We start from the raw sequence: 23,562 nt of genomic DNA, 5'->3' as shown, positions 1-23,562 counted from the left end.
GTATCGAGACAGCAAATTAAATTGAAGGCAGATCAGCCAATAATGTGATATTAATGATCTTAGTAAGAGATACAATAATGTTAGCATTTTGTCCCTAACCCATGCCAGTGTTGCCATAATGATATAGACATTTACTGTATGTTATTTTTTGGTACAATAAATTACCAGCAATATGATATGTGTAATCTTTTTATGCAACACTAGCACAAAATCTACAGTGATTCATTAATAATTTTGAATCCAGGAAAAAACATCAGCTCACTGTCATTATAGGAACAACATAATGCAAAGGGCAGTGTCAGAGCTGCTCATTTGTCCTTCATTCACTTAAAGGGCTTCAGTCCAACAACCTAATCAGCCATTTTTGCAGTTTAGCCATTCATTTGACATACCTCTAAAGCAGTTATCACCCTCTATAAAAAGCAGTTATAAAACAGTGCTCTGAAGACAGTAACAATTGTTTAGTAAACTATTATATAATATACTATATAACATTTAATAACATCTTTTACATCTTTTCTGGCAATGTGAGTCATTTAAATGCCCAAATGTCACATTATGGATCAAACCTTGTAGAGCCCACGTGCTCAAAGATGCAGAAAGATAAATACCATTTTATAAATCTGAATCTCTCATCCAGATTCTGCAGGCTAACAGCTATCAAAATATTCTTGCAGTATGCAACCAACACTTTTTCCCGCTCAAATGACTGTCACAGATCAGGAAGTAACAACAAAAGGCATTAATATGCAGATAACTAGGCTCTGTCGACCACACCAAGTCACAACACACATTTCCATGTGCAGGGAAGCTTGGATATAAAATTAGGAAGCATATGTGGATAAATGACACACTGTTTACTACACTTGACACCAGTCCCTGAAACATTTTTCAACTTTAATCTAAATCTTGTAATCTTTATCCCAGAGCCAAAGTTACTGAAGAAATGGGGAGCAAAATGTCTTTACTTGCACTGGATTCTCCTCATTCCTTTTTATATTTCTGATGACATTAGTCTGCAGAAGGAAATTCAACAACAGACACATACAATGGAATGCATTTTTGCAGGGGACATGGCAAAGTACTCAACCTCAATTGCACTACACTATTTAGTACTGATACCAGCAGTTATACTAATTTTGTTTTAAAGGAGCACTGTTTCCTAAAACCTCTACAATTAAAGTGAGTCTTTGCAGCAATTACTGTTTACTGTTAATGTGTATATATAGTACAGTAGGTTAAGACCTATGTGTTTTACTGTAAAACACATTCTCTGTCTCTGAAGGGAGATTTTTAAAGTTACAGAAATTCTTAACTGTCAGTGTCCTTCAGAGGTAACATAAAACCCGTGTTATAAAAACAAGTTTAGAGTTTTGTAGATGTTGCAATTTACCAGGTAAAGGTCCTAATTAAAAAAAGTTGTGGGAAATGTAAGATCCAGTGTTTTTGGGGAGTTTGACTCACACTATGGGTTAAAAGTCAGAATATCTCAGCCTCTGCTGCTTTGACTCAGATTGTTTTAAAACCTTTAAAGCCTTTTGCATATCCCCCATATTTATGGAAATGCAATATACAATCTCTGGAGCACTCCAAGTTACATTAACACAAAATGTTTCATTTTAACTGTATCTATAATGTCTAGATGTTTTACAAGAAGAAAATATAGTAAGTTATTAACACAAAAACATCAATTTGGTGGCGAGGAGAAACAAAATGATCTTAGAAGAAAGTATCACCTCTACCACTCCTTTGCTACTTTGAGTGATTCGAGACGTAAATAAGAAATACGAATTTACTCCAAACATTAGGCCTCATACAAGAAGCAGCTGTAAGAACAGATTTGATTTTAAGTTGCATGTGTGAGAGATTTAAGAAAATCTGTGGGATTGATCGATTTTCTCTTGGGTATGAACAAAATTCATGAATCGTTCAGAGCTGTTGCTGGACAGATGGAGTGCCTTTCTTTCACAGGCAGAAACACACTGGTTTCACCAAAAATTACAGGGGATCTGAACCAGTCTGGTGTTTGATACCAAAGTTGATTAAAGTTAAGTAAAAAAAGTATAAACTTAATGCTAAATTAATAATCTGCTCTGCATGCATCTTATGTGAGGCCCAATGTGAGATGTAAGTGCTAAAATAAAGCGGCTCTACAGTACAGTATGTATGTTACCAGTATGTATATTTGTCTACCTTTTATAACGACACTGCTAATGGTGTAAAGAGTCTGGTGTCATATCTGCCACCTGCACCCTCTTTACAGAGAAAACAGAAGAAGCTATAGCTCTGCACCTGTGAACCAACAGCTCAAGAACGAACAGCAGATGTTTGCTGAGCAGGGTCTAATGAAAGGCTGTAATGCTATCAAACATGCATCAATACACCTCTCTGTTCAGCTACAGTTGACTTGAAAGACTATGAAAATATAGAAAACCTTCACCCTTTACACAGGTTAAAATACGGCATCCCTGATGGTCATAGCATTCCACTGAAGACGGCTCTGTGTGGAGTATGAAGGCCTTGGATTCTGACAGTAGTCTACAGTATTTTGCAAACAGTGAGTACAATTCTTAGTATCAAACAAGGGATTTAACCTGAGTTAATACAACAGTCTGCACAAAGTACTAACACATTTATTTGAAGTGTTAAAAACGAAGTAGACACCTCTAATTTTTATAAGACTAATTAAATGTGTTTCATATGGTAGCATGGCGAGAAAAGCTGGATTCTATTTTCTAATGCTCCAGTAAGCATTTTTATTTACATCTAAGTTCTAATTTCCCTTACATAAAATTTCCACACTTAGCTAAGAAAACACGTCCATCCTATGTGCCTCGACCTTAAAAGAGCAGACAGGCTGGCTAAAAGAGAAAAAAATAATGCCACCCTTTAAACTCACAATGGAGGAGTCCTCTGCTCTCCTGTGTCGCTCTTATCTACCTTCCTCTCTGAACACAGGAATCTAACTCTACTTAGCGTCTTCTGACACATTTAGGGTAGAATGATGAATCCCTGACTTCTCCTTTTTCTTGTCCCTCTCTTTTCTCAGAGAGACAGACAGAAGGTGGAAATGGATCAAGGAGGAAAAAGTACACCACTGGCTGTATCTACAGGGCCTCCCTGCCGCTTGGAAAGGAAAAAAGACCCAACTGCTGCTGCTGCTTCTCCAGCTCGGCCTCAGAGCTGGTCTAGGTGCCTCTAGGGGGCCCTTTAACCAAACGCCCTGTCACCGTAGTACAGCTGGTTCAGACATGAGATAACCGCTTGAGACAGAAGGTGGGTGACATCACAGGAGGTCGTCATAGTCCAGCAGCTTTGAATGCTGACGGCTTTTCCACAGGCGGAATAGACGGAAGTCAAAGTACATCTCGATCATTTCTTTGCCTGCAGGGAAAGGAGAACAAAAAGAAAACGAAAGCTGAGATTATAAAATTGCACACTGCTGGGAAACCCTGACCTCATCTAGCATCACTGCTGACGTTATCACGATACAATTATTGTTCAGGGATCAATTCAGATGATTTACCACAAACCATGGTTTACTGCTGCTATTTTACTAAGAGGTCATAGTGTTCTGTGTGATTCAGTATAATGCATTTACCCATGCATTCATTTAATAACATGTTAGAGAAATATAAAGCACGTCTCAGTCAGGTAACATCACGTGTCCTTTAGCATGGTAGGCCTACATGGTATTTTGTTATTTCATCTTCTGACAAATTATGTTACAATATCTACTATGTTGATGGAGGCGCAGTTAATGACTGATAGAAAAAGTGATACTGTATTACGATATTTATGCATCTTGGTCATAGAGCTGTTGTGCATGGTTGGAAATGATTGTCATGGTGTTATTAGTCACTCTTGTGTTATTATTATAGTAAAGGGCATATTTAATGACCCATTTGCTTGACAGAATATTCTGCTATTGGTGCTAACTGGTTGTATTTTTCCCTTTGTTGTGTTTGTTTTCAAATTCATGCAAACCAAAGGCCATCACTAGAAGCCATGGTGAGATTGCCTACAGCTCAGTGGTGTTTGTTTGGGGTGAGGTTGCAAGAAACATATGAGGAAAGTCCAAACATCAAGAATGCATAATAGTTTGCTGCTACTCCAGGTCAGATACTAATTCATTGTCTTTCCATCTTGACTAATACATCTTGACTACTTCTTTTGTATTCTGTATTTGCACTCTGTTGGCATCAAATGAAGCAGGCCTTTGTGTAGTGGATTGTATGTCTATGATGCACTTAAGTTCTGATCGTTTGGTGCCTCAATAGCTGCTATTAAGTTATTAATTCAAGGCACCAAGTGGATAGACTAAAGGAATTAGCCTTTAGTAACCTAACTCCTGCTGGAAATCTTGCATCTACATCTAGTGGTCTCACTTTTAACCTTACCGCAGTGAGGTCTGGGACCCTGTGAAATCACTGTTGGTCAGCAGTGACACTGCCCTGTTGCTGATGTGGTCACTAAACTTTACACTTTACATAAGCATTCTGCTTCCTAAATCCTTGACCTACAGTTAAAGAAAAAACAGTGGGAAGAACAGCTCACAGATCTGTGGCTGTGTTTGACCACTTTGAGAATGTGGTTGCAGAATAAATTTCCCTTTAGGGACAATTGTTTGAAATGAATAGCAATACTGTGGCGTTAAGATCATTATATTTATATATTAAGATACATTTATAAAACTTGTGAAATCGTACCTGACATACTGTATATTACCCAAATATGACATTTGACATGAAATTACCTTTTTGCTTTTCTCTAATAATCTTCATGATAATGAATTCTAATACCCTAATACCTAAATACCTAAAATACCCTAATAACAAATAATAATAATACCCTAATTCTAATACCTAATAATAATAATCTAATACCCTGTGATCTATGACCTAGAAAACAAATGCTTCAATCTGTTGCAGACAATATATGTATACTTTACCCAAATAATCAATATGCAAAAAAATGATCTGCACTGAAAATCATAAAATGTAAAATGGATTGAAAATACTTACATGCAGAGGACAGAACAGGACTGTGCAAACATTTCAGGCAATTTCTAAACTGTAGAATTAAATTTGTTTATTTTTCTCATATGTTCAGTCACCTCATTTTTAGTTGAGTGCTGTTTCGTGGTAGTACAGGTTATAGGTAAGGAAAAAAGAAAGAAAGAAAGAAAGAAAGGTGGAAGACATATTGACAGTTTAATAGGAAAATAGTTAGTGTAACACCACTAGATGTCAGGAAAATGGCTAATGAGGAATGTGCTCACTTATGCCTGTTTGCTCACATGTCCTGATGTGCTTTCTTTAGTGCTGAGCAACACCAGATTAATGGCGTTGATTACTGCCCACAATTAGCAATCACCAGGTGTGCTGGTGTGCATTAAATCAATTAAAATATAGTATGTATGATTTGTGTGTGTGTGCATGTTGTGGTGTGTGTGACTGTTTTAAGCATGGGTTCTCCCCTAATGCATGCATGAGTTTGTAACTATTTGTAGTGTGTATGTAAAGTGTCTCACCCTGAGCAGACAGCTCTAGCGGGGACTTGAATTCGACTGAGGAGGGTCTCATCAGCCTCTTCAGAGTCTGGATCAGCTGAGGGAAACACACAGTCAAAGAGCTAGAGAGAAGATGCTTCATGAAAACAGACAAACCAGTGATGAGATATAACTGTGTGGAGAGAGCAGAGGAGGGCCCAGAGCACCTTGAGTGTGTTCATGCAGCACCGAAGCTGAGTGTATGTGAAAAGGTCAATAAGCCACTTATACTGCAATAGCTGTGTATCAGCGAGCGGCAGTTATGTTAATGTACACATCGGTCACAGTGGATCGATACTAAGGTAAAGGCTGGCAGAACAGGGACATATAGCGTGAGGCAGTGGAGGGTAAAGCCACCTAAACTCCCCATACTTGCCTTTAAAAGCTGATGCAGACCTTTGTGTTTTAGTAATTTGCAATATAAATATTTAAGCTGTTTGATTGAGAAAAAGAGTTTTGAGGAACAAAAAGCATTAATGCTGCTAAGAATTCCTCCGCCTTGCTCGAATATGAAATCATCTATATTTAAGCTACCGCCGTACATGGTGATGTAAAGAGTTTTCAGTCATATCACAGATGTCTGTATTGTCATTTTTATCTACATACAACTGTTACAAAAATATTGTGAAACCACTATGGCCTGTGAGATATTTGACACCACAGAGACAGAGAGCTGTGATGAGCTGAGAGCTGTAATTGTATAATAAAATAATAATGATTATTATTATTTAATGAATGCACTCCAGGGAACAAAGTTTTAAGAAGGACTACAGAGCATTTTCAGTTTAGGATTTTTAATATATTCTATAAAAAAGCAAAGCAAAGCAAACTGAGAAGCACTGCATACATGTAATCCTAACCCTGTCCTGTTTGACCTGACAGAGGCACAGTAAGGCTTTCTGGACATCAAACCTGCAAATGCCATTTGGCTGCAGGGCTCCATGTGTGATGGCACACCAGCTCTTACTGGACCAGCACCTATGCAGTGAGGGGAGGGACAGGGAGGAGGAGGAGGAAGAGGCAGCAAAAGTACCGAGAGGGCCAAAGGCAATTGTTTCACAAGTGTGAGGGGCTTACAGATGCACAAATACACATGTGCTGTAAAAAAGTAAAACCCACAATACATGATCAGAGGACATGCACAGTTGAGGTTGGTGTCTTGAGATGTATGCTGTAACCCATTTCACGGGCTGCCAACTATGAAATCTACATACGGCTTTTCAAGGGCTCCTCCAGGCATTCAAGGGAAGCTGTATCAGGACTGAAATGGACCGCAGGGAGGCTGATGTAAATGCCATCTATTTTACTTTTAGTCATAACCCAAACTACAGGACAATTTTACCTGATGATCATTGTCTCTCTCCCTCATGCGTGTGATCAGTCACACCTGATGCTGGTTAGCCATCAGATAGAGGCAGTTCTTATACCAGCTCTCCACTTTATCTTGTTGCTGGATTGTATTGTGATCTGACTGTTCCCTGTGTGTGGTTTCACTCTTCTGAATCTCCTCTGCTTCATCCTGGTTCCTGCTTTTGGTGGATCACCTGATTCTGTTTTCCTGTGAGTGACCACACTCTCCTGAGTGTCCTCAGTCTTCCCCTGGCTTAGGTATTCTCTGTCTCCTGGTTCCCTATTCTCCTATGAGTTTCTCCTGAGTCTCCTTGGCCTCTTTCTGTTCCTGTATTCAATGTCACCGGACTCCAGTTCCCTGGTTCCTGTCTCACCTTTGCCAAACCTTTGGTTTGAGTTGGACCCGTTGGTGTGTAAAAAAGCCTTTGTGTGTGAGCTTGGGTCCTGACTTAAATGTGACAGTAAGACTATATTAAAAGGTTTTGTACAGTAATTATATTTCAGTGATTAATGACCAGGCTGCACTCAGGTTTGTTGTCTAATACTTTGTGGGGTTATATCCCAGACTATATCTCAGTCATCCAGGTGAAGTTACCTAGAGGCTGAATAAACAAATAATAAAAAGAATCATTTACCAAAATGTAATTATTTTTCTAAATAACATTTCAAATCTCCTTGTTATAGCAATGAAGGGCCCAGTAGGTAGGAGCTCAGCAGGGTAAGTCGAAAAGAGGGTGAAAGATCTCACCCACACTATGTGTGCTGCTACTGCAACATCCTCTGGCTCGACATTTCCCGGAGCCATCAAGAGAACATGACTTTTTAAGGCCGGAGTCTGTGCACTAATACTAATGGGAGTTGTTAGCAACTAATGTTTACTTAAGCTGAGAGTCTAATCTAATTAACTCTTCTGTTATTAAACTGAAAAACCTGACTTAATTGCTTAAGATGAAGAATGCAGCAACATATGGCCTCAAGCTTGGCCAATTGGTGGAAGGTGAACTGTTATGGTGATAATTTGGTTTGTTACCACAAACTACATCTAGAACTTAATGTTTGGAAGTATGTCTACAAATAATAGCAAATAATGTAATGCATGAAAGACAACTACAATCTGTGGAAGGTTTTTTCCCTTTAAAAAACAAATACTTTTTATGTATGATTTTGTAGTATGTGGTTCTGGGTGGAGTGAAGCATTATCTGAAGGGTAGCTCAGAGCGTCAGGTTATAAATAGAGGTTCTCCAGCTGAGGTTGCAGGAGCACATGCAGGCAGCAGCAGGTGAAAATGTTAAATGCAATGAAGAGGCCCTTCTCTGTTCGTCCCCCTTCACATGTGGCCTGTACCAAATCACTGTGAAGAAGATGTCAAATGTCAACGTGACTAACAATGCACTGCAACAAAGTAAGTAGTGTTGCAAACAGCTTGCACAAACATTAAATGACCGCTTTTAATGTACTTCACTTAATATTCACATTTATTTATATTTTCTTTTGCTGATTTTCTGTAAATTTACTTTGCATTACATTTAGATGGAAACCATAATCGTTTTTGAAAATTATGCAAGCAAGCAATGTTCATTTTAATATTTAATTTTCCATCTAGTGTTAGTCTTTTGCTAAAAACTACTATATTTTGTTCCACTTCTATTGTAACTTATTTCTGCTGTTGTGTAAATATGATGTTGTGCTGCTGTGTTGTTTCTTTATTTGCATGTCATCTGAGTTTGCAGTGTAGTTTTAATGAATTTGCCTTTTAATGATAACTTATGTATTTTATTCAGTTTTTTTATGAATCTTTTGTGACATATGTATTCAGAAAGTTGTAAATGTTTTTCCTATTCTATTGTATGAGTTTTCTTAAGATGCAATTCTCAACCACCATAAACCAAGTAGACTTTTAGTAAATTTTGCATTGCAGTCTGCTAGTCTTTTCAGTGATGGTTATTTGGGTAATTATTTCAAAGAAAAATTAATTGAATTTCCATTACAGGCAATGGTACAATTGAAGTGCCATTACTTGTGGCACTATTCTGAAGTTAATCAGTTCCTCAGGTAATATCAGTCTTGTGGCTTTTCACTGTAACGGTCTTGACTTCATTCTCAGTTTAACAAACTGTATTCAACCACTGCATGTCACAGCATTAAGATCAAGGGGTACTCACACCATACAGTACACATTAAATGGCTTGTATCCTACAGCTATCATTGATATCCTAGTTAATATTATTCATTTCGAATTCAGACTTCTTTATGAAGAGGGCAGAAGAAGCTCTACCTGAGTTCGAACAGCAGAGGAATGTGTGGTATTGCAGTTACATGCAACAGCAGTAGAGTGGATCTACATGGAGCTGCGTTAGAAATTATGGATATTTCAAAATGTGGGTATGTTTATGTGTTTCTGTTGTACGTGAGTGTTTCTGCATACAGCAAGTCAGTCTCTGTGGGGGGGTAAAGGTCATGGCAGGGTACTGGAGGAGATACGGGTGTGTTTGTGTGGGTGACTGCAGTGATGGAGTGTGTGTGTGTGCGCATGTGTAGCTTAACTGAGTGGATGTCAAGGGGTCTACTTTTCTCTTTCCAAAGTGTGTGTGCGTGTGTGTGTGTGTGCCAGTCTGACAGCAGAAATGGAGCTGCAGCAGAAGATGCTTGCCCTTTAACATTCATATCAACCATTTGGCACATTTCTTCTTGAAAAAATGTAAAAAACAAACAAAAAAAACTGATTATTTGTTGTTTTTAACTGATTGTTGTTGTTATTGTTTTTTTATTAGTGGGGATGTTAAAGGGCTAGTAAGGTCAGAATTCTTACAACTGCCTTAGATTTATTAAAGATTTATTAAAAAGAAAATCACCTTCCTATACATTATTTTATCTTTTGCATGCACAAAAACTGCTCCCTTCTACATTATTTCAACATGCATATGCAAAAACGCTCGTGTGTTCACATCATCAGACACAGCAAGGCTCGCAATATCACCAGAAAAAGCCAACAGACTCTCTAAATGATTAATCTGCACTGTGCTGCAGACAGCATATGGCTTTTAGTGTGTGCATGTGCATATTTGTGATCATGGGTAAGCAGCGATTTTATGTAAACTTTTGCACTAAAAAGTGAAGTGTGGGAGTCTTCTTTGTTCTTAAGACTTTTTATGACTCACAATACAAAGACAACTACCTTTTCTCCATTGGCACTCCCCAGCACATAGCAGCCCATGATGTGGATGAGGTTGGGCTCCGGGTTTAGCTTACTCATCAGCCTTCCGAGCCGCCGCCAGAATCTGGTGAGGAGAGACGAGAGGAAGAAAATAAACAACAGAGGTAAGGTGCATCATGTAAAATAAGAAATTTTGGTCAGATAAAAGGTTTGTATGAATGCTTACAGCTTAGTCATACTGATAGAGTTCCAATATTTTTCATAAACATTTAACTCCTGTCCCAACCCTAAACAAATACCCATGGATTACTGGTTAAACCTACAAAAATGAAGAAAAGTCTTACTGAATCATGTCGTCCTCCTTCTCCACCTTGGCAAAGGTGGCAACTTTATTCTTCAACAGGTACAGGTGTCCTGGCCCTCCCTGGAGAAAGGCGTTCATGTTATAGACTCTGGTCAGCTGTGAAATTCAAACATCTTTCATCTATTCAGTTTAACTTCACTACTGAGATCTGATGGATCTGACCAGACACACCAAATTATCACCAAAACATTTTACCTCCAGCTGCTCACAACAACGTGAGGAGAAAGACTGGGTCTGAATATTCTTCTGGAACAACTTAGCACCTGTTATTGTTAAGTGGGTGTTTCAATTCCAGTTCCATATGAAAACGTACAACAAGTCTAAATGTTTTATTTGATATTTTTTATGTCTAATATATTTAACCAAGGCAGCAGGAGATTTGTTACATTACTAAGCAAGATTGCAAATGAGAGCAGCATGCAGGTGGGAGACACCATGTACCAAAGCATCATCTCATACCTTGCTTTTCATATAGTAACTTTGAACATCTGCCTAGATTACTGCTAACATCAGTTTTTGAAATATCCTGTTTTTTGGCATGTGCATTCTAATTATACATTTAAACGGGAAGCATAAAAAGTAGCTATTTAACGATGCACTTAAAGATTATTTTTCAATGGGACTCCAAAATGTTCAGTAAAAAATAAACACTTGTTGCTTGTCATTTCTCACCAACCTCTTGCCTTTCAGCCGATGAAGAGTACAGAACTTGGAAAAAACAAAGATCTTCACTAAAATTGAGTTGTCATAATAAATCCTGACATAATTATTAGTAGAGTTTTATTTATTTAATCATTTGATATTTAATACTGAACTTTTTGGTGTTCCATTTTATTGCAGTATGAGTTTATAACACTATCGTGAATAGTAGGTGACAATGCATCTGTCCAGAGATATGAGGAGCGTAGCAGAAGAGTCACAACATGCACACATTAGGATCACACCTAGCTCAACAGTATGTTGAGTGTTGCACAAACAGGAGAGCATGAATCACCACAGGGTTACCGTCCATTACACTGCCACTACTTTACCTCTGTGAAATTATAAGCTATGGTGAATGGCATTTATTCAGACAGCACAGGAGCATGACACACTGTGATAACTGGCAATCCTGATTTCTGATTTAATGGTAGAAAAATGTCAGATATGCATTAACTGGCAGAGGCACAGTACCTCAAATGACATATACAGTCATTTAAGCATAATGAAATATTGGTATTACTCAGAAGCTGACTCTGCTTAATATTTAGGCCAAAGGTTTCCAGCCAGCCAACCTGGAGTGCTTCACAAGCTGTCATGGACTTTGATATCAGTTTGCCTCTGCAATTACTAAAATAAACCACTGCACCTCCAGCTTTACAGTCAACTTCCATACACTGTTTCTGTACATTTGGACAGAGGGGATCACTGTTCCAACCATGTACATAACAACCATGTGCAGACTATGTAGAGACCTTTCACGGATCTATCGACTAGTCCAACAATGTCAAAAGGCTAGTACTATAAAATTTATAGGAGCTACTAACAGCTCATGCTCCAGTCTACTACTTATTACCAAGTATTAATCTGACATAGTGTAACCCAACATTAACATAAAGCAAACTGTGATCCAGTAATGTCACAATATTTCACAGATCTGTCTCTCCAGTCACTCACCTGGCAGAAAATGAGCATGTACCAGATTTTACAGCCTTTCCTGTAAGCAGTCAACTTCTTCTCTATCTCCTCTGGGTGAGAGACAGTTGACACAGAGAGGGAGAACGAGAGGTGTCATTTTTCCCACTCAACCATAATGGTGACACATATAAAATTGGCTATCCCTTCAGACACAGACACACACACACACACACACACACACACACACACACACACACACACAGTAGAAAAACAATGAGTCATCTCTGCACTTCAGCATGCTCAAACTTATCCACCCCCATCTTTTTCCACACTTACACCAGGAGAGTAATTTTCACTTCTCATAAAAAAAGAAAAACACACACACACAAACACAACATGTGTCACACTTACCGAGGATGTCATCAAATGTGGCATGTTCATGGTCCTTTAAAATAGTAAAATAAAACAGAATTATTATTTCATTAAACCATATGGAGTACACTTATAAAAGAACAATCTGCTGATTTTCCTCACACATTAATTCATTTACAGCCATTAATGGAATTAGATTTACCAGAGACATAATTAAGAGTGTATTCCTTCACAATGACAGCTCATTAGACCTTTGCACATTGATGTAGAATAATAAAAAAAAAACAACAATATTTCATTTCTATCCTTCTGAATGGTGGTTACAACAGGACAATTAAAATCTGTGAGGACAATTAAAATCTGTGAGGTCATAAGGTTACTGTCTGGCTAGGATTGGCATATGTATTTCTGCAGATGTTCCTCTAATTCTTTGCTTTAAATTGTAATTTTCTGGACAATTTTATATTTCTAGAGTAAAATTTTCGTTATTAACCAAAAAATAAATAAAATTGACAGGATCCAATTGAATGCAGGTAGACGTTTTAGGGGGTTACTACAGTTTACCATGCCAATAGACACATGCTGGGACAGTGGTGCTGATGTTTAACAGGTATACAATTCTACAAGTCCTATTTTAATGGGAGGAACACAACATAAATAAATTTCTAGCTCTATCGTGTTTTGATCCTCAACTTGACTATATGTCCATCTGTCTACAGAAGCTTAGCACCCCAATTACTTACAAATTGGTTTTAAACACAAATTACTTCTTTAAATTAAGATGCTGACTTCATAACATTACATAATTTAAAAAATCATCAGAACTATTACAGGTGATCCTGAATGCAACATGAATATGTATGTCATTCTGACCAATAGTTCTGTCATGTTCCGGAAATTAGATTTCCGGTTTGGAGGTTTTTTATTTTGAAGGATCTACTGGAAGTTTTTGGACTATACATGTGACTTGGTTTAATGGCTGATTTGTGTCACCTGTGACCTAGGGTTTAAATTGCAGGGATCAGGGGAACACAAATTGCCGGATTGTCTGTTGCCATTCAGCGAAGAGGTTGCATGACGGATGTGCTCGAAATCAAGGCCACTGTTTGATCGGAGGAATCATTCAGTTTCGACAGGTACTGTGTTTCTACCCTTACTATCTTAGGGGTTTTTTGTATACGGGAATACCGTCTTTACTTCGAGGAGGACCGGAGGAGTCCCCAGCTTACTTCGACGGCCGCGTTACTACGCTATCGACTGGTGGTACAACTCCGTTGGCGATAACGTTGTTTCTCGGTTCCTGTCGTCTCCACGGTGAGGATTAAGACTCGGCGGGGGGGGGACGCCTATTCTAAAGTGGATTAGTTCCTGACTGTTTTTTGGACACCCAAAGGGAACGGCGTGACGCTGACTGTGCTCCCCCCACCCGGGAGAGTCAGGTGTGTCACCTTTCCTGTTAAGCCGTGTTGCCCTGTGACTGCCATTCACTCATATGTTTTTGTTCCCTTTTCTGAGTTTCTACTACCCGGACCTCGGTCAGACCGCCGAGGGAAAAGCATCCGCCAGATATTGCTCTGCGGGCCCAAACGGACGACAACTCATCTCCGAAGACCAACTAGGTGGTACCGGGTCTGGCCTTCGGAGCAACCACTCTCTGCAGCTCATCTCTTGGTCAGACTGTCATCACTCCAGGTCGCTGAGACCCTCCTAATTTTCCTTTCTGTTATTTCCAAATAAAGCTGGCGAAGAGCTTGTACTCTGCTTCAGGGTCTTGTTGTTGATGGAGTCGTGATCCATACAATTTTGTATACAAACCATAACAAGTTCAGTCAAAAATAAATGTCAACATTGTGCTAAAGTCACATAATTATACTGAGTAAGATGAATCATATGAAAACCATAAATCACAAACATCAATCCACCAACTGGATGCAGAAATATTTTAATACATGCATAAAAACATAAAGCTGTTGGTGGTTATCCTCTGGGGACCATGAATGTCTGTACCAAATTTCTTGGCAAACTGTCAGGGGGTTGTTGAGGTATTTGAGTCTGCACTAAAGTGGTGGACAGACCAGTTAAGACAGACCAACACTGTCATATTTAGCATAACTGGACAGGTTGGGAGCCCCTGCCTCAGAATGATCATTCCTTTATCTTTATATTGTACTGCCTACAGTTGGATGTATAAATTTAATATTATTTTAAGCTACATAGAATTTGGAAATGAAACAATATTTCTTCATCGTGTTTCCCAAGCACATTCTGAATTTTGGCAATGTTTTCATCTCGCTGCAGTCTTTTAGCATCTTGTTCTTATTTTTGGAGAAAAATATAAACTGGGACACAGCAAATGACTGCCTTGATATTTTCATGTGAACAGACAAACAAGAGGGTGCCACTTAACAGCACCACATTTCCAGGCTGCAGTAAGTTGGTCATCACATTAACTCATTGTTTTGTTTGTTCATGAAAACTCTATGAAACCCTACATTTGCTCTCTCTGTCTCTCTCTCTGTCTCTCTCTCTATCAATTGTCCCATACACTGTGGTTGGTGTAAGGTAAGGTGTCATGTCACAGTTTATGGGACCAATGTGACTGTAGTCAGCTGTGCTACTTTTTGAAAATTGACATGCAAATACATGCAATTACACTGTAGTTACATGTGTACAATGAAGGGAAATTGACTTATACAGCAACAGTTACAGCCTGTGCAGACATGAGGCAGTTAACTGAAAAATCTGACTCAAACATTTCTGGGTGGTTAGGTTTAAGTTAGGTGCCAACTTGCCATTTTCTTTGACTGAAAACAGTAAAACATGATAAATATAGCAATATTTTATTGTAATTTTACACACATCTAATTTTTTTTGTTTGTTTTTTGCAGCCAGTACAACAAAACCAAAATACAATAAAGCTGTCAATGGATGCTACTCACATAAAGAATGGGGATGATGGAGGGGTCATCCCTGCGGATGATGTTGGGAACATATTCAGCCTTAGGGACCTTGGACGATATCAACTGTGAAAAACAGGAAACATTGAGAGAAATCACTGTACCCATGGATGCATACGCATGGAAAACTTGATGGACATCATAAAGTGGAGTCCACTTCAGCTGGACTCCAGTCAATTCCGAATGTTGATCACAAGGATTCTCACCATGATTTTTGGTGGGATGAAGTCCTCCCCATCACAGGCCACTCTCTCCAACTCCCTCTCCTCCTCCCACTCAGCATCCTCACCCAGCCCTTCATCTAATGTCCCTGAGGAGGTCTGAAGCTCACCACCTGGTTCACACACACACACACACACACACACACACACACACACACACACACACAGGAACAAAGGGTGAGATGAAAGGCTCACATGCAAACATGGTTACAGATGAGGGTTCTCCATTTAAAAGCATTGCACCTGTTATTTCATTTTTCCAGCACAGAGGAGATGAATGGAGTTAAAATCAGATGACACAAAATGACATAAAACCTCTCTCCTTATGTGCCCAGCCAGATACAGACAGTAACAACACAAAGCAACAGCCAAATGGACAAGTTGAAAGATGAGGTTGGCCAAGTGGACAAATGGCAACAGCCAAGAATGTGGAGTAGGAGTTCACACACTAGCGGAGTGGAGTTACAAGCAGAGTTACTGTCGACCTACACTATATGCATTATTTAGACACTATGGCAACAGTAAGAGTGTATGTGTATGTCAGAGTGCATCTGTTAATCTGTCTCTCTGTGTTTCACATCTTTGTGTGGCTGAGAGCATGAAATTGAGGTTTCTTGTGTGGAAGCAAAAATGCACTGCCTCCATAATAATGTACAGAATGGTAACAAGTTAAAGGAAAACCAACATAAAGTTTCTTAGTAAAGTGTTTGACTAGCTAAACTTCAGTGTGACTCCATCTGTATGCCTGTGTTTATAAGCATGTGTGTGTATTTGTTGGGCCAGTGTTTGTGCTTTTGTTCATTCTGTGAGTGACTGTGAGGCTGTTGACTCACTGTCTCTGGAGTCATGCAGTGAGTCAGGCTTGACAGGGGTGGGGTCACTCCAGGATCGACTGAAGCTCTTGGCACGGCGGTCAGCAAAGGCTAAAAGGGGTCAGGGGGAAAAGCAGTCACTCACACACACTCTACAAAGGAGCGATCAAAATTCCTAACGATATTTTATTAATTATCACATAAGACAAAGATAAGTAATCAGGAATCAGCTAATAACGTCAACAACTAGCTGATCATTACAAGAATACATTTTGGCAAACGATTTTTGTCACAATTGAGAGCAAACTTATTCAGTTTTATTTATTTATGTATTATATATAGATCAGCATCATATTGAGACATAACATTGTTACTAATATTCTTATTTTTGGCTTCTCCAGCAACTTATACAGCTAAGTGACTCTTATGTATTTCCAGACTAGAAGTCGCACTGGAGTGTAAGTCGTTTTTACTAAAAACATGTTGAACAGAAAAAAACACATATAAGTCACTTCAGTGTGTAAGTCGCATTTCTAATTATACTAATTATAGTCTAAATTAGTCTATGACGAACTAGACATAACAACAAGCAAAAGTACATTCTGAAATTCATTCATCTGTGTCAAGTAACGTTAAACAACTGCACCAACATCAGGGTGTGGGGTGAAACAGCATCTCCTCCTCCTCTCTCTGGTTGTCTCAATGTTGACACTCAGCTGCAGACTTTACTACCTGCACTTTGAAGTCTGCAGTATAGCTCTTTATTTTGGGCAGCATTTTCACTTGTGTTACACTAGGAGTTAGAGTTTAGTGTGAACATAAATGTTTTTACTTTTATGGGGCTGTTTTGGCTAAAAGCAACTTATAGTCTGGAAAATACATATAACAAATCAGGCTATAACTATGTTTTGAATATGCTTTGAAACACTCACCTATCCACCTATCCATCCATCCATCCATCCACCCATCCATCCATCCATCCATCCATCCATCCACCCATCCATCCATCCATCCATCCATCCATCCACCCATCCATCCATCCATCCACCCATCCATCCATCCATCCATCCATCATCTCTACATGCTTGTTCCAATTTTGGGTCCCAGGGACCTGCTGGAGCCTATCCCAGCTCTCTCTGGGTGAAAGGCAGGGGTACACCCTGGACAGGTCCCCAGTCCATCACAGGGCCACATAGAGACAAACAACCTCACACACTCACACTCACTCCTATGGGCAATTTAGAGTCACCAATCAACCTGACATACATGTTTTTGGACTGTGGGAGGAAACCAGAGTACCTGGAGAAAACCCACACAAGCACAGGGAGAACATGCAAACTCCACACAGAAAGACCCCTGATGGGTTTTGAACCAGGAACCTTCTTGCTGTGAGGCAACACTGCTAACCACCTCAAAATATAATGATTCTGCCCTTTACCGTGATGAGGGAAAACCATAACTATGCAGGAAGAGGAACTGTCAGTCAATTTGATTGTAATGTTTCAGTGGACTATGATGATGACAATTACTCCATAAAATCAAATCAGATGTAATAGATATAATAACCAAACAAATGCAGTGCATTTTCTCTACATAATCAACATGACAAAAACAACACAAAGTGTGGATGTGCAATCAAGTAACAACACATTCGTCAGCTCACATACATGCATACACATACACATACACTTTAAGACTTACTCTGGGCCTTGATCCTGCGACTGCCCACCATTCTAAGATGTTTACGGAAATTTCTTCCATTGTAGAGAAGAGAAGGAGGAGACAGAGTCATTGTTAATGAGGAACAAAGCCAAAGAATGAAATAATGAAAATACAGACAGAAGACAATTTAGACTCCTAACCAGAGATGTCAGGCAATGTATTACCTCACCTTTTTGTGATTTTTAGCCAGTATTACCAAGAAGACTGTTACCACACTGCAGTGGAAGCTCTTTGTGAGTTTTGTGTAAAACTGACTTTTTGTGGGTTTTTTTTTTTTTTAAGAATTTGATCCATTTAAACCAATAACATTTGGACATGAATCTGTGTCATCATATTATGTATTCAGCTTTCAGGAAATCAGATGCTCAGCTCTATGACTAAAATTCATTACATCCATCCATCCATTATCTATACACACTTATTCCTTAACAAAGGTCACAGGGATCTGCTGGATCCTATGCCAGTTCTCTTTTGGGTGGGAGGCAGGGGTACAGCCTGGACAGGTCAAAATTCATTACATATATACTGTTATTTCATAAGGTACACAAAGGGAATGCTAAAACATAAATGAAGCATGGGCTCTCTGACCTGTACTGGGTGGATGTTTTGAGTTATTTTTGATGTAGGCCAGGTGTATGGCTTTTACAAACAGGAGTTGTTTAACAACTTTTCATCAACTTTCCAGTTCAGTCATTTTTAGAGACCGAGCTGAAAAGCTTACTAACTGCCAGCTAGCAAACTGGCTGGCTCAGGGAGGATGTGTGCAATTGGTTTGCGCTTATAGCGCTTTAAATGATGAGTATTAGAAGATTTCAAATATCAATGTCAATGGAAGAAAGCTTAAAAAAACAATAGTTTTTGGATGATAAAAGGTATTGAAAGCAGACTAGCAAATGCATGAAGCTCCATGAAGGTCCATGAAGCTACTGGATGTCTGCCTTCTAATTTGACAGATGACAAGTGTAGCAAGTCGAACTATGCATGGCCTAAAACATAGATTTTTATTATTCATCAAGGCTTGTCTGACTGATGGTTCAGTGTGTGAGTGTGAAGCAGGCGTCCCACTCACTCAAAGGAACACAGTTCATTAAAGTATCCCCAGATCAGCCCTCATACAGATCCTTGAGATTGACTCAGGATATCTCTGGGTGCAGAAGACATTTTTTCTTATTAATAAAATTATTCTAGACCTGTGTCTACAAGTTAACGAAGCTCTGTGATAAACTAAAAATATGTACTGATGTCAGTGCATTAGGCCAAAACTATTCAAAACTATGATAAGGTTCATGACAGCTGATATGGTTAGTCCAAACCCTGCAGCTCATTATTTTTAATGAGCCCCACCTCTGTAGTCAGCCATGCTCACTTTTCCCATAGTGATTCTGTTGTTCGTATCACACCATAACACTCTGATTAATGAAAAGCCAATGTCAACCTGATATCAGTGTACCCTTTACCAAACAGCAACAAGGTTCCTGGGTTCATGAAATTGCCAAAGGACATGCAAAGTGCACTCCCTTCCATGTGCATTTTTTGTCTAAAGCTATTTTGTATCCACAGTGCAGTCTGAAGGCATTCAGTATACACTGTTGACATGTCAGTGTTGAATGCAGCAGTTGTGAAGGCAGAGCCTAAAATAGAGGGATGACTCAGAGGAGAGGGGGATCCATCAGTCAACCAGTGTTGTATTTTCATACTAAATGACAAAAGCTTTTAAAATCACTAACCCCAGTGCACCTAGACAACCAAGTCACATTCATGTACTACTCACCCACTCTCACACCAGCTGTGACCATGTTTTGTAAAAAAAAACATGCCTGCTTATTCAAACATCCATGATTCCATTTGTGAAACTAAGATGTATTTTTCCATTAAACTGAAAAAATAATTCACCCGCACTGTTTGAAGAACTTGCAACACAAACACACACAGACACACAAAGGCTCAAATAACAAACAGCCAAATCTGATTTGGATGTGAACCAGGCACAGAGCAGTGTACTACAACCCAGTATTGATAGATCTTGCTTTTACACTTCAGCGTTCAGTGAGGAGTCTAATCAGGTCTAATCACAGTTCACTGATTAGACCTGCCACCCAGGACTCACGACACAAGGGCACACCACTCAATACATTTGCGATAGCCCTGTAACAGCAGCTGAGGACAGGAGTACAAGTGGTTTGTTTCCCGTGAAAAAGCATAGTCGATGGCTTCCAACAGCAGTGAATCAGGAAGAGTCAGTAGGTGTGTTAGATACATACAGTATGTATATACGTAGTATTCAGGTCATGCACACAATGCATCAAACTTTTGAATCATCAGGATAACAGCAAAAAGAGTGAGACAGAAATTAAAGTGAAAATTTGCATAAGATTGCTACACTATATTTTTATGGAAAATAAAAAGAGCAAGTGTAGTCACTGTTAAAGGTTAAGTAATCTTATATAATATTATTTTATTAATAACTGACATTAACAAGCATGGTTTCAAATTTTAATCACATTTTAGTATTTGAAAGACCATTCATGTTTATCTTTGATTAAATGTAAAACAGGACAATTGGTCATATACAGTAATTGGAAGTGAGCCACAGACTGTAAGAACGAGCACACCAGTAGCATCTACTTAATTTGGAGATATTTACCTGGGTAAAGGTATAAGGTAGCTGAGCGTGACAGTTTATTGTAGTTTGAAAAACTAATCTTTACTTTGTTTTTTTGGGAGTTTAAACATCTCATATCTGTTGTGGAGGTAGCAACTCAGGAATTTAATACTGATGAAGAATTTAAGATGTGATTGATTATTCAGTTTATTAGCTGAATAAACAGTCATTGATTTGGACTTTCAGCTCCACTAATACCCAGTTTATGTTCAAGGACCATATTTATGATTAATAAATGGAAAATAGTGAAAAAAACATGATAGAAATATTATGTAGTGATTGTTTTATGTATTAATTTGAGGAAGGTTACCATCTCCTCATCAACATTGCAATTTCTCTTCATTAACCCCAAACTCCAAGTCTTTGTACTGTTGGAGGAATCTGGAGTACATGGAGAAAACTCCATACATAAAGGCCTCAAGGACAAACTGGAGTCAAACCCCAAATCTAGCTGTAAGGAGACAGTGCTAAGCACCACCCAAATCAAATTGTTAACTTCCATATGAATCAGGTTGAACTTTAAATTAATGAAATGAAATTCAATATCTCCTGCAAGCCTTACAAGCAACTGGAGAGATTATGAGCTGCTGGAATAGTTTTAGAGTGAAACATCTGTGCTGGAAGATTCACTGACAGTAGCTTAACAAGGATTAGACAAAAACGACAAAGTAGAAGTCTCAGTTCTCTCTGCACTTTGGATAAATAAAGGCTAGAGATGAAGATATAAAACAAAGATCATTTAAAAAAGAGAGATTTTAAGATCTGATATGAGACGGATGATGAGACTTATCGGGAAGGGTATTTCTTGGCTGTGCAATAGGGGAAATTTAACATGGATGGTTTTGCAGCACAAAGGACAGGACAGGACAGCCAGGACACGGTACCTCTCCATCATGGTGGCTGCCTCCTGTTCTCTTTTCCGCCTCTTTCTCTCAGCAATGCCTCGGAAAGCCCTGCCAGGACGTCAAAGCGTTAAGTGGTTTTATGGGGAAACAATGTTTTATGTTTTTGCTACGCTGGACCTGACACCAAAGAATTTTTGTCTGAACCCAAACTGACCCAAGGGGTAAATAACCTTTACAGAATGTTTCTGATTTAAGTCCAAAATCGTTTCTACTATAGTCCTAATACTTTGGGGTTTGAACTATATATTTGTTGCTTTTACTTAAATGCTGCAGAGTTTAGAGAAATTGACCAGAAATAAGCCCTTTGGGTCTAGTTGGTTTCAGGCATAAACTTTCAGTCAGGGTGGGATGGGGCAACAGTAAAGGGGTTCAAGGTTAGGGTTAGTGAGGGGTTTTGTTAGCTTCTCTAAGTGATCACAGTTAGCAGCACAGGGACAATTTAACCACCAGAGGCAGAGGACGCTGTGGATATTCCGATGCACACTACACACACACACACACACACACACACACAAAAGAACCACAATGCGAGATAGGGGTCTACAAGAAGAGACACAGAAGACTAAGCAAAGAATTGCCCATTCTCCCTATCCAATTCCAATTTAAGTTAAATAAACTGTTATATCACCAGTATTGGCCAAACTATTCCTAGTACTGTCCTCAGTATAATTTGATTTAAAATGAACTTTGATTGACTTTTAACATGTTCCTGTCTTAATTTCCTTATTTTTTTATTTTTCCAGAGTGTAAGTTGGTCACTGTGGGCATGTCTTTCCCAAAGGGGACAGTAATGGCTCTGACAGGATGTCAGACATAATGAGAATCATCTATGACAGAAAAGAAGTCATGTCTTGCAGTCTGGCCTTGACTGACAGAGAGACAGACAACTGAAGAGCTCAGGGACCAGAAACAATGGGCTGAAGTCACCAGAGACTGTACAGTGCCCATTACTAAAGTCTTCATAGCTCTGCCTGTGGATTACTCTTACATCATTCTTTCACTCGTGAACTATCACTTTATGTTCCCTCGCCCTGAAAGAGATGAACATGATGGAAACAACTCTTCCTTCAGCCTGTCATTCCTTCTACCATCTGCCATCGCCAGACACTGAATGGCTTCCTCATTTGTACCGTACAGCAATCCAACAGATTGCCAGCCAAATTCAACCAAGTGGTTAGAAATAAAACCATTACAGTGTAGACTGGTAAACATTGGCAATTAGAGACAAGGGTAACAAGCTCAGGAAATACTGAAGTACTAGCTTAGTGCAGGGGTGGAACAATTTAGATAAAATATGCAATTATGATTTTTTTGCTGACCAATTGTAATATTTTTTGTAAATCAATCTGTGAGATGATTTGGTGGTCTACGTCACATTAAACATAAGTTGCTGTCTGTACATCAAAACTATTTGATAAATGAACACGATTGTCTGTATAGAGAAAACTTGACCACGGCGTCGTGTTGTTTGGACCTCAAAACTTTTTGGTTAATTTTCTGACTTTTCAAGAAATGTAATGATACAGAGTGGTGCATCTTCTTTCTTGAGTAAACCATTTTAGCAGTGGCGGATGGCCAGTGGAGGTAGGCGCAGCTCCACCCGCTACCCACCATCGAAACTTTAAAAAAATGTTTATTTGTTAAATAAAAATAATTAAAGGTAATTAATATTACTATTTCATGTATGTGTATGAGAAAATATTGTGGAAAAAACGTGTAATATATTAAATATAAATCAGTATTTGTGGTTAAAAATAAAAAAGCAGCTCAACTTGGGGCGAGCTAAACATGGCCCAGGCAGTGACACAGCACAGCCTATTAAAGCTCTCAGACATAAACAGACCAACAGAAATTTAGCCAATCAGCTAATTTGA

General features: G+C 38.9%; 1 protein-coding gene across 1 annotated transcript in view; it reads right to left on the bottom strand.

Annotated features, from left to right (window-relative positions):
- Positions 1–2,815: 2,815 nt before the first annotated feature.
- nsmfb (NMDA receptor synaptonuclear signaling and neuronal migration factor b) overlaps positions 2,816–23,562 on the bottom strand; it is a 37,006-nt gene continuing 16,259 nt past the window's right edge. The window contains exons 6-16 of the mRNA XM_026322601.1: positions 21,668–21,736; positions 18,101–18,153; positions 16,421–16,510; positions 15,573–15,700; positions 15,349–15,432; positions 12,449–12,482; positions 12,077–12,147; positions 10,401–10,480; positions 10,078–10,180; positions 5,534–5,609; positions 2,816–3,384 (exon numbers count right to left, since the gene is read on the bottom strand). Of these exons, the coding sequence (XP_026178386.1) occupies positions 3,287–3,384; positions 5,534–5,609; positions 10,078–10,180; positions 10,401–10,480; positions 12,077–12,147; positions 12,449–12,482; positions 15,349–15,432; positions 15,573–15,700; positions 16,421–16,510; positions 18,101–18,153; positions 21,668–21,736 (886 nt within the window). The 3' untranslated portion in view covers positions 2,816–3,286. The remainder of the gene's footprint in view (positions 3,385–5,533; positions 5,610–10,077; positions 10,181–10,400; positions 10,481–12,076; positions 12,148–12,448; positions 12,483–15,348; positions 15,433–15,572; positions 15,701–16,420; positions 16,511–18,100; positions 18,154–21,667; positions 21,737–23,562) is intronic.

The sequence above is a fragment of the Mastacembelus armatus genome, chromosome 9 (assembly GCF_900324485.2).
Source record: "Mastacembelus armatus chromosome 9, fMasArm1.2, whole genome shotgun sequence".
In the NCBI taxonomy this organism is placed as follows: Eukaryota; Metazoa; Chordata; class Actinopteri; order Synbranchiformes; family Mastacembelidae; genus Mastacembelus; species Mastacembelus armatus.
Note: the sequence above shows the minus strand (reverse complement) of the source record. Positions and strands in the feature narration are given on the sequence as shown.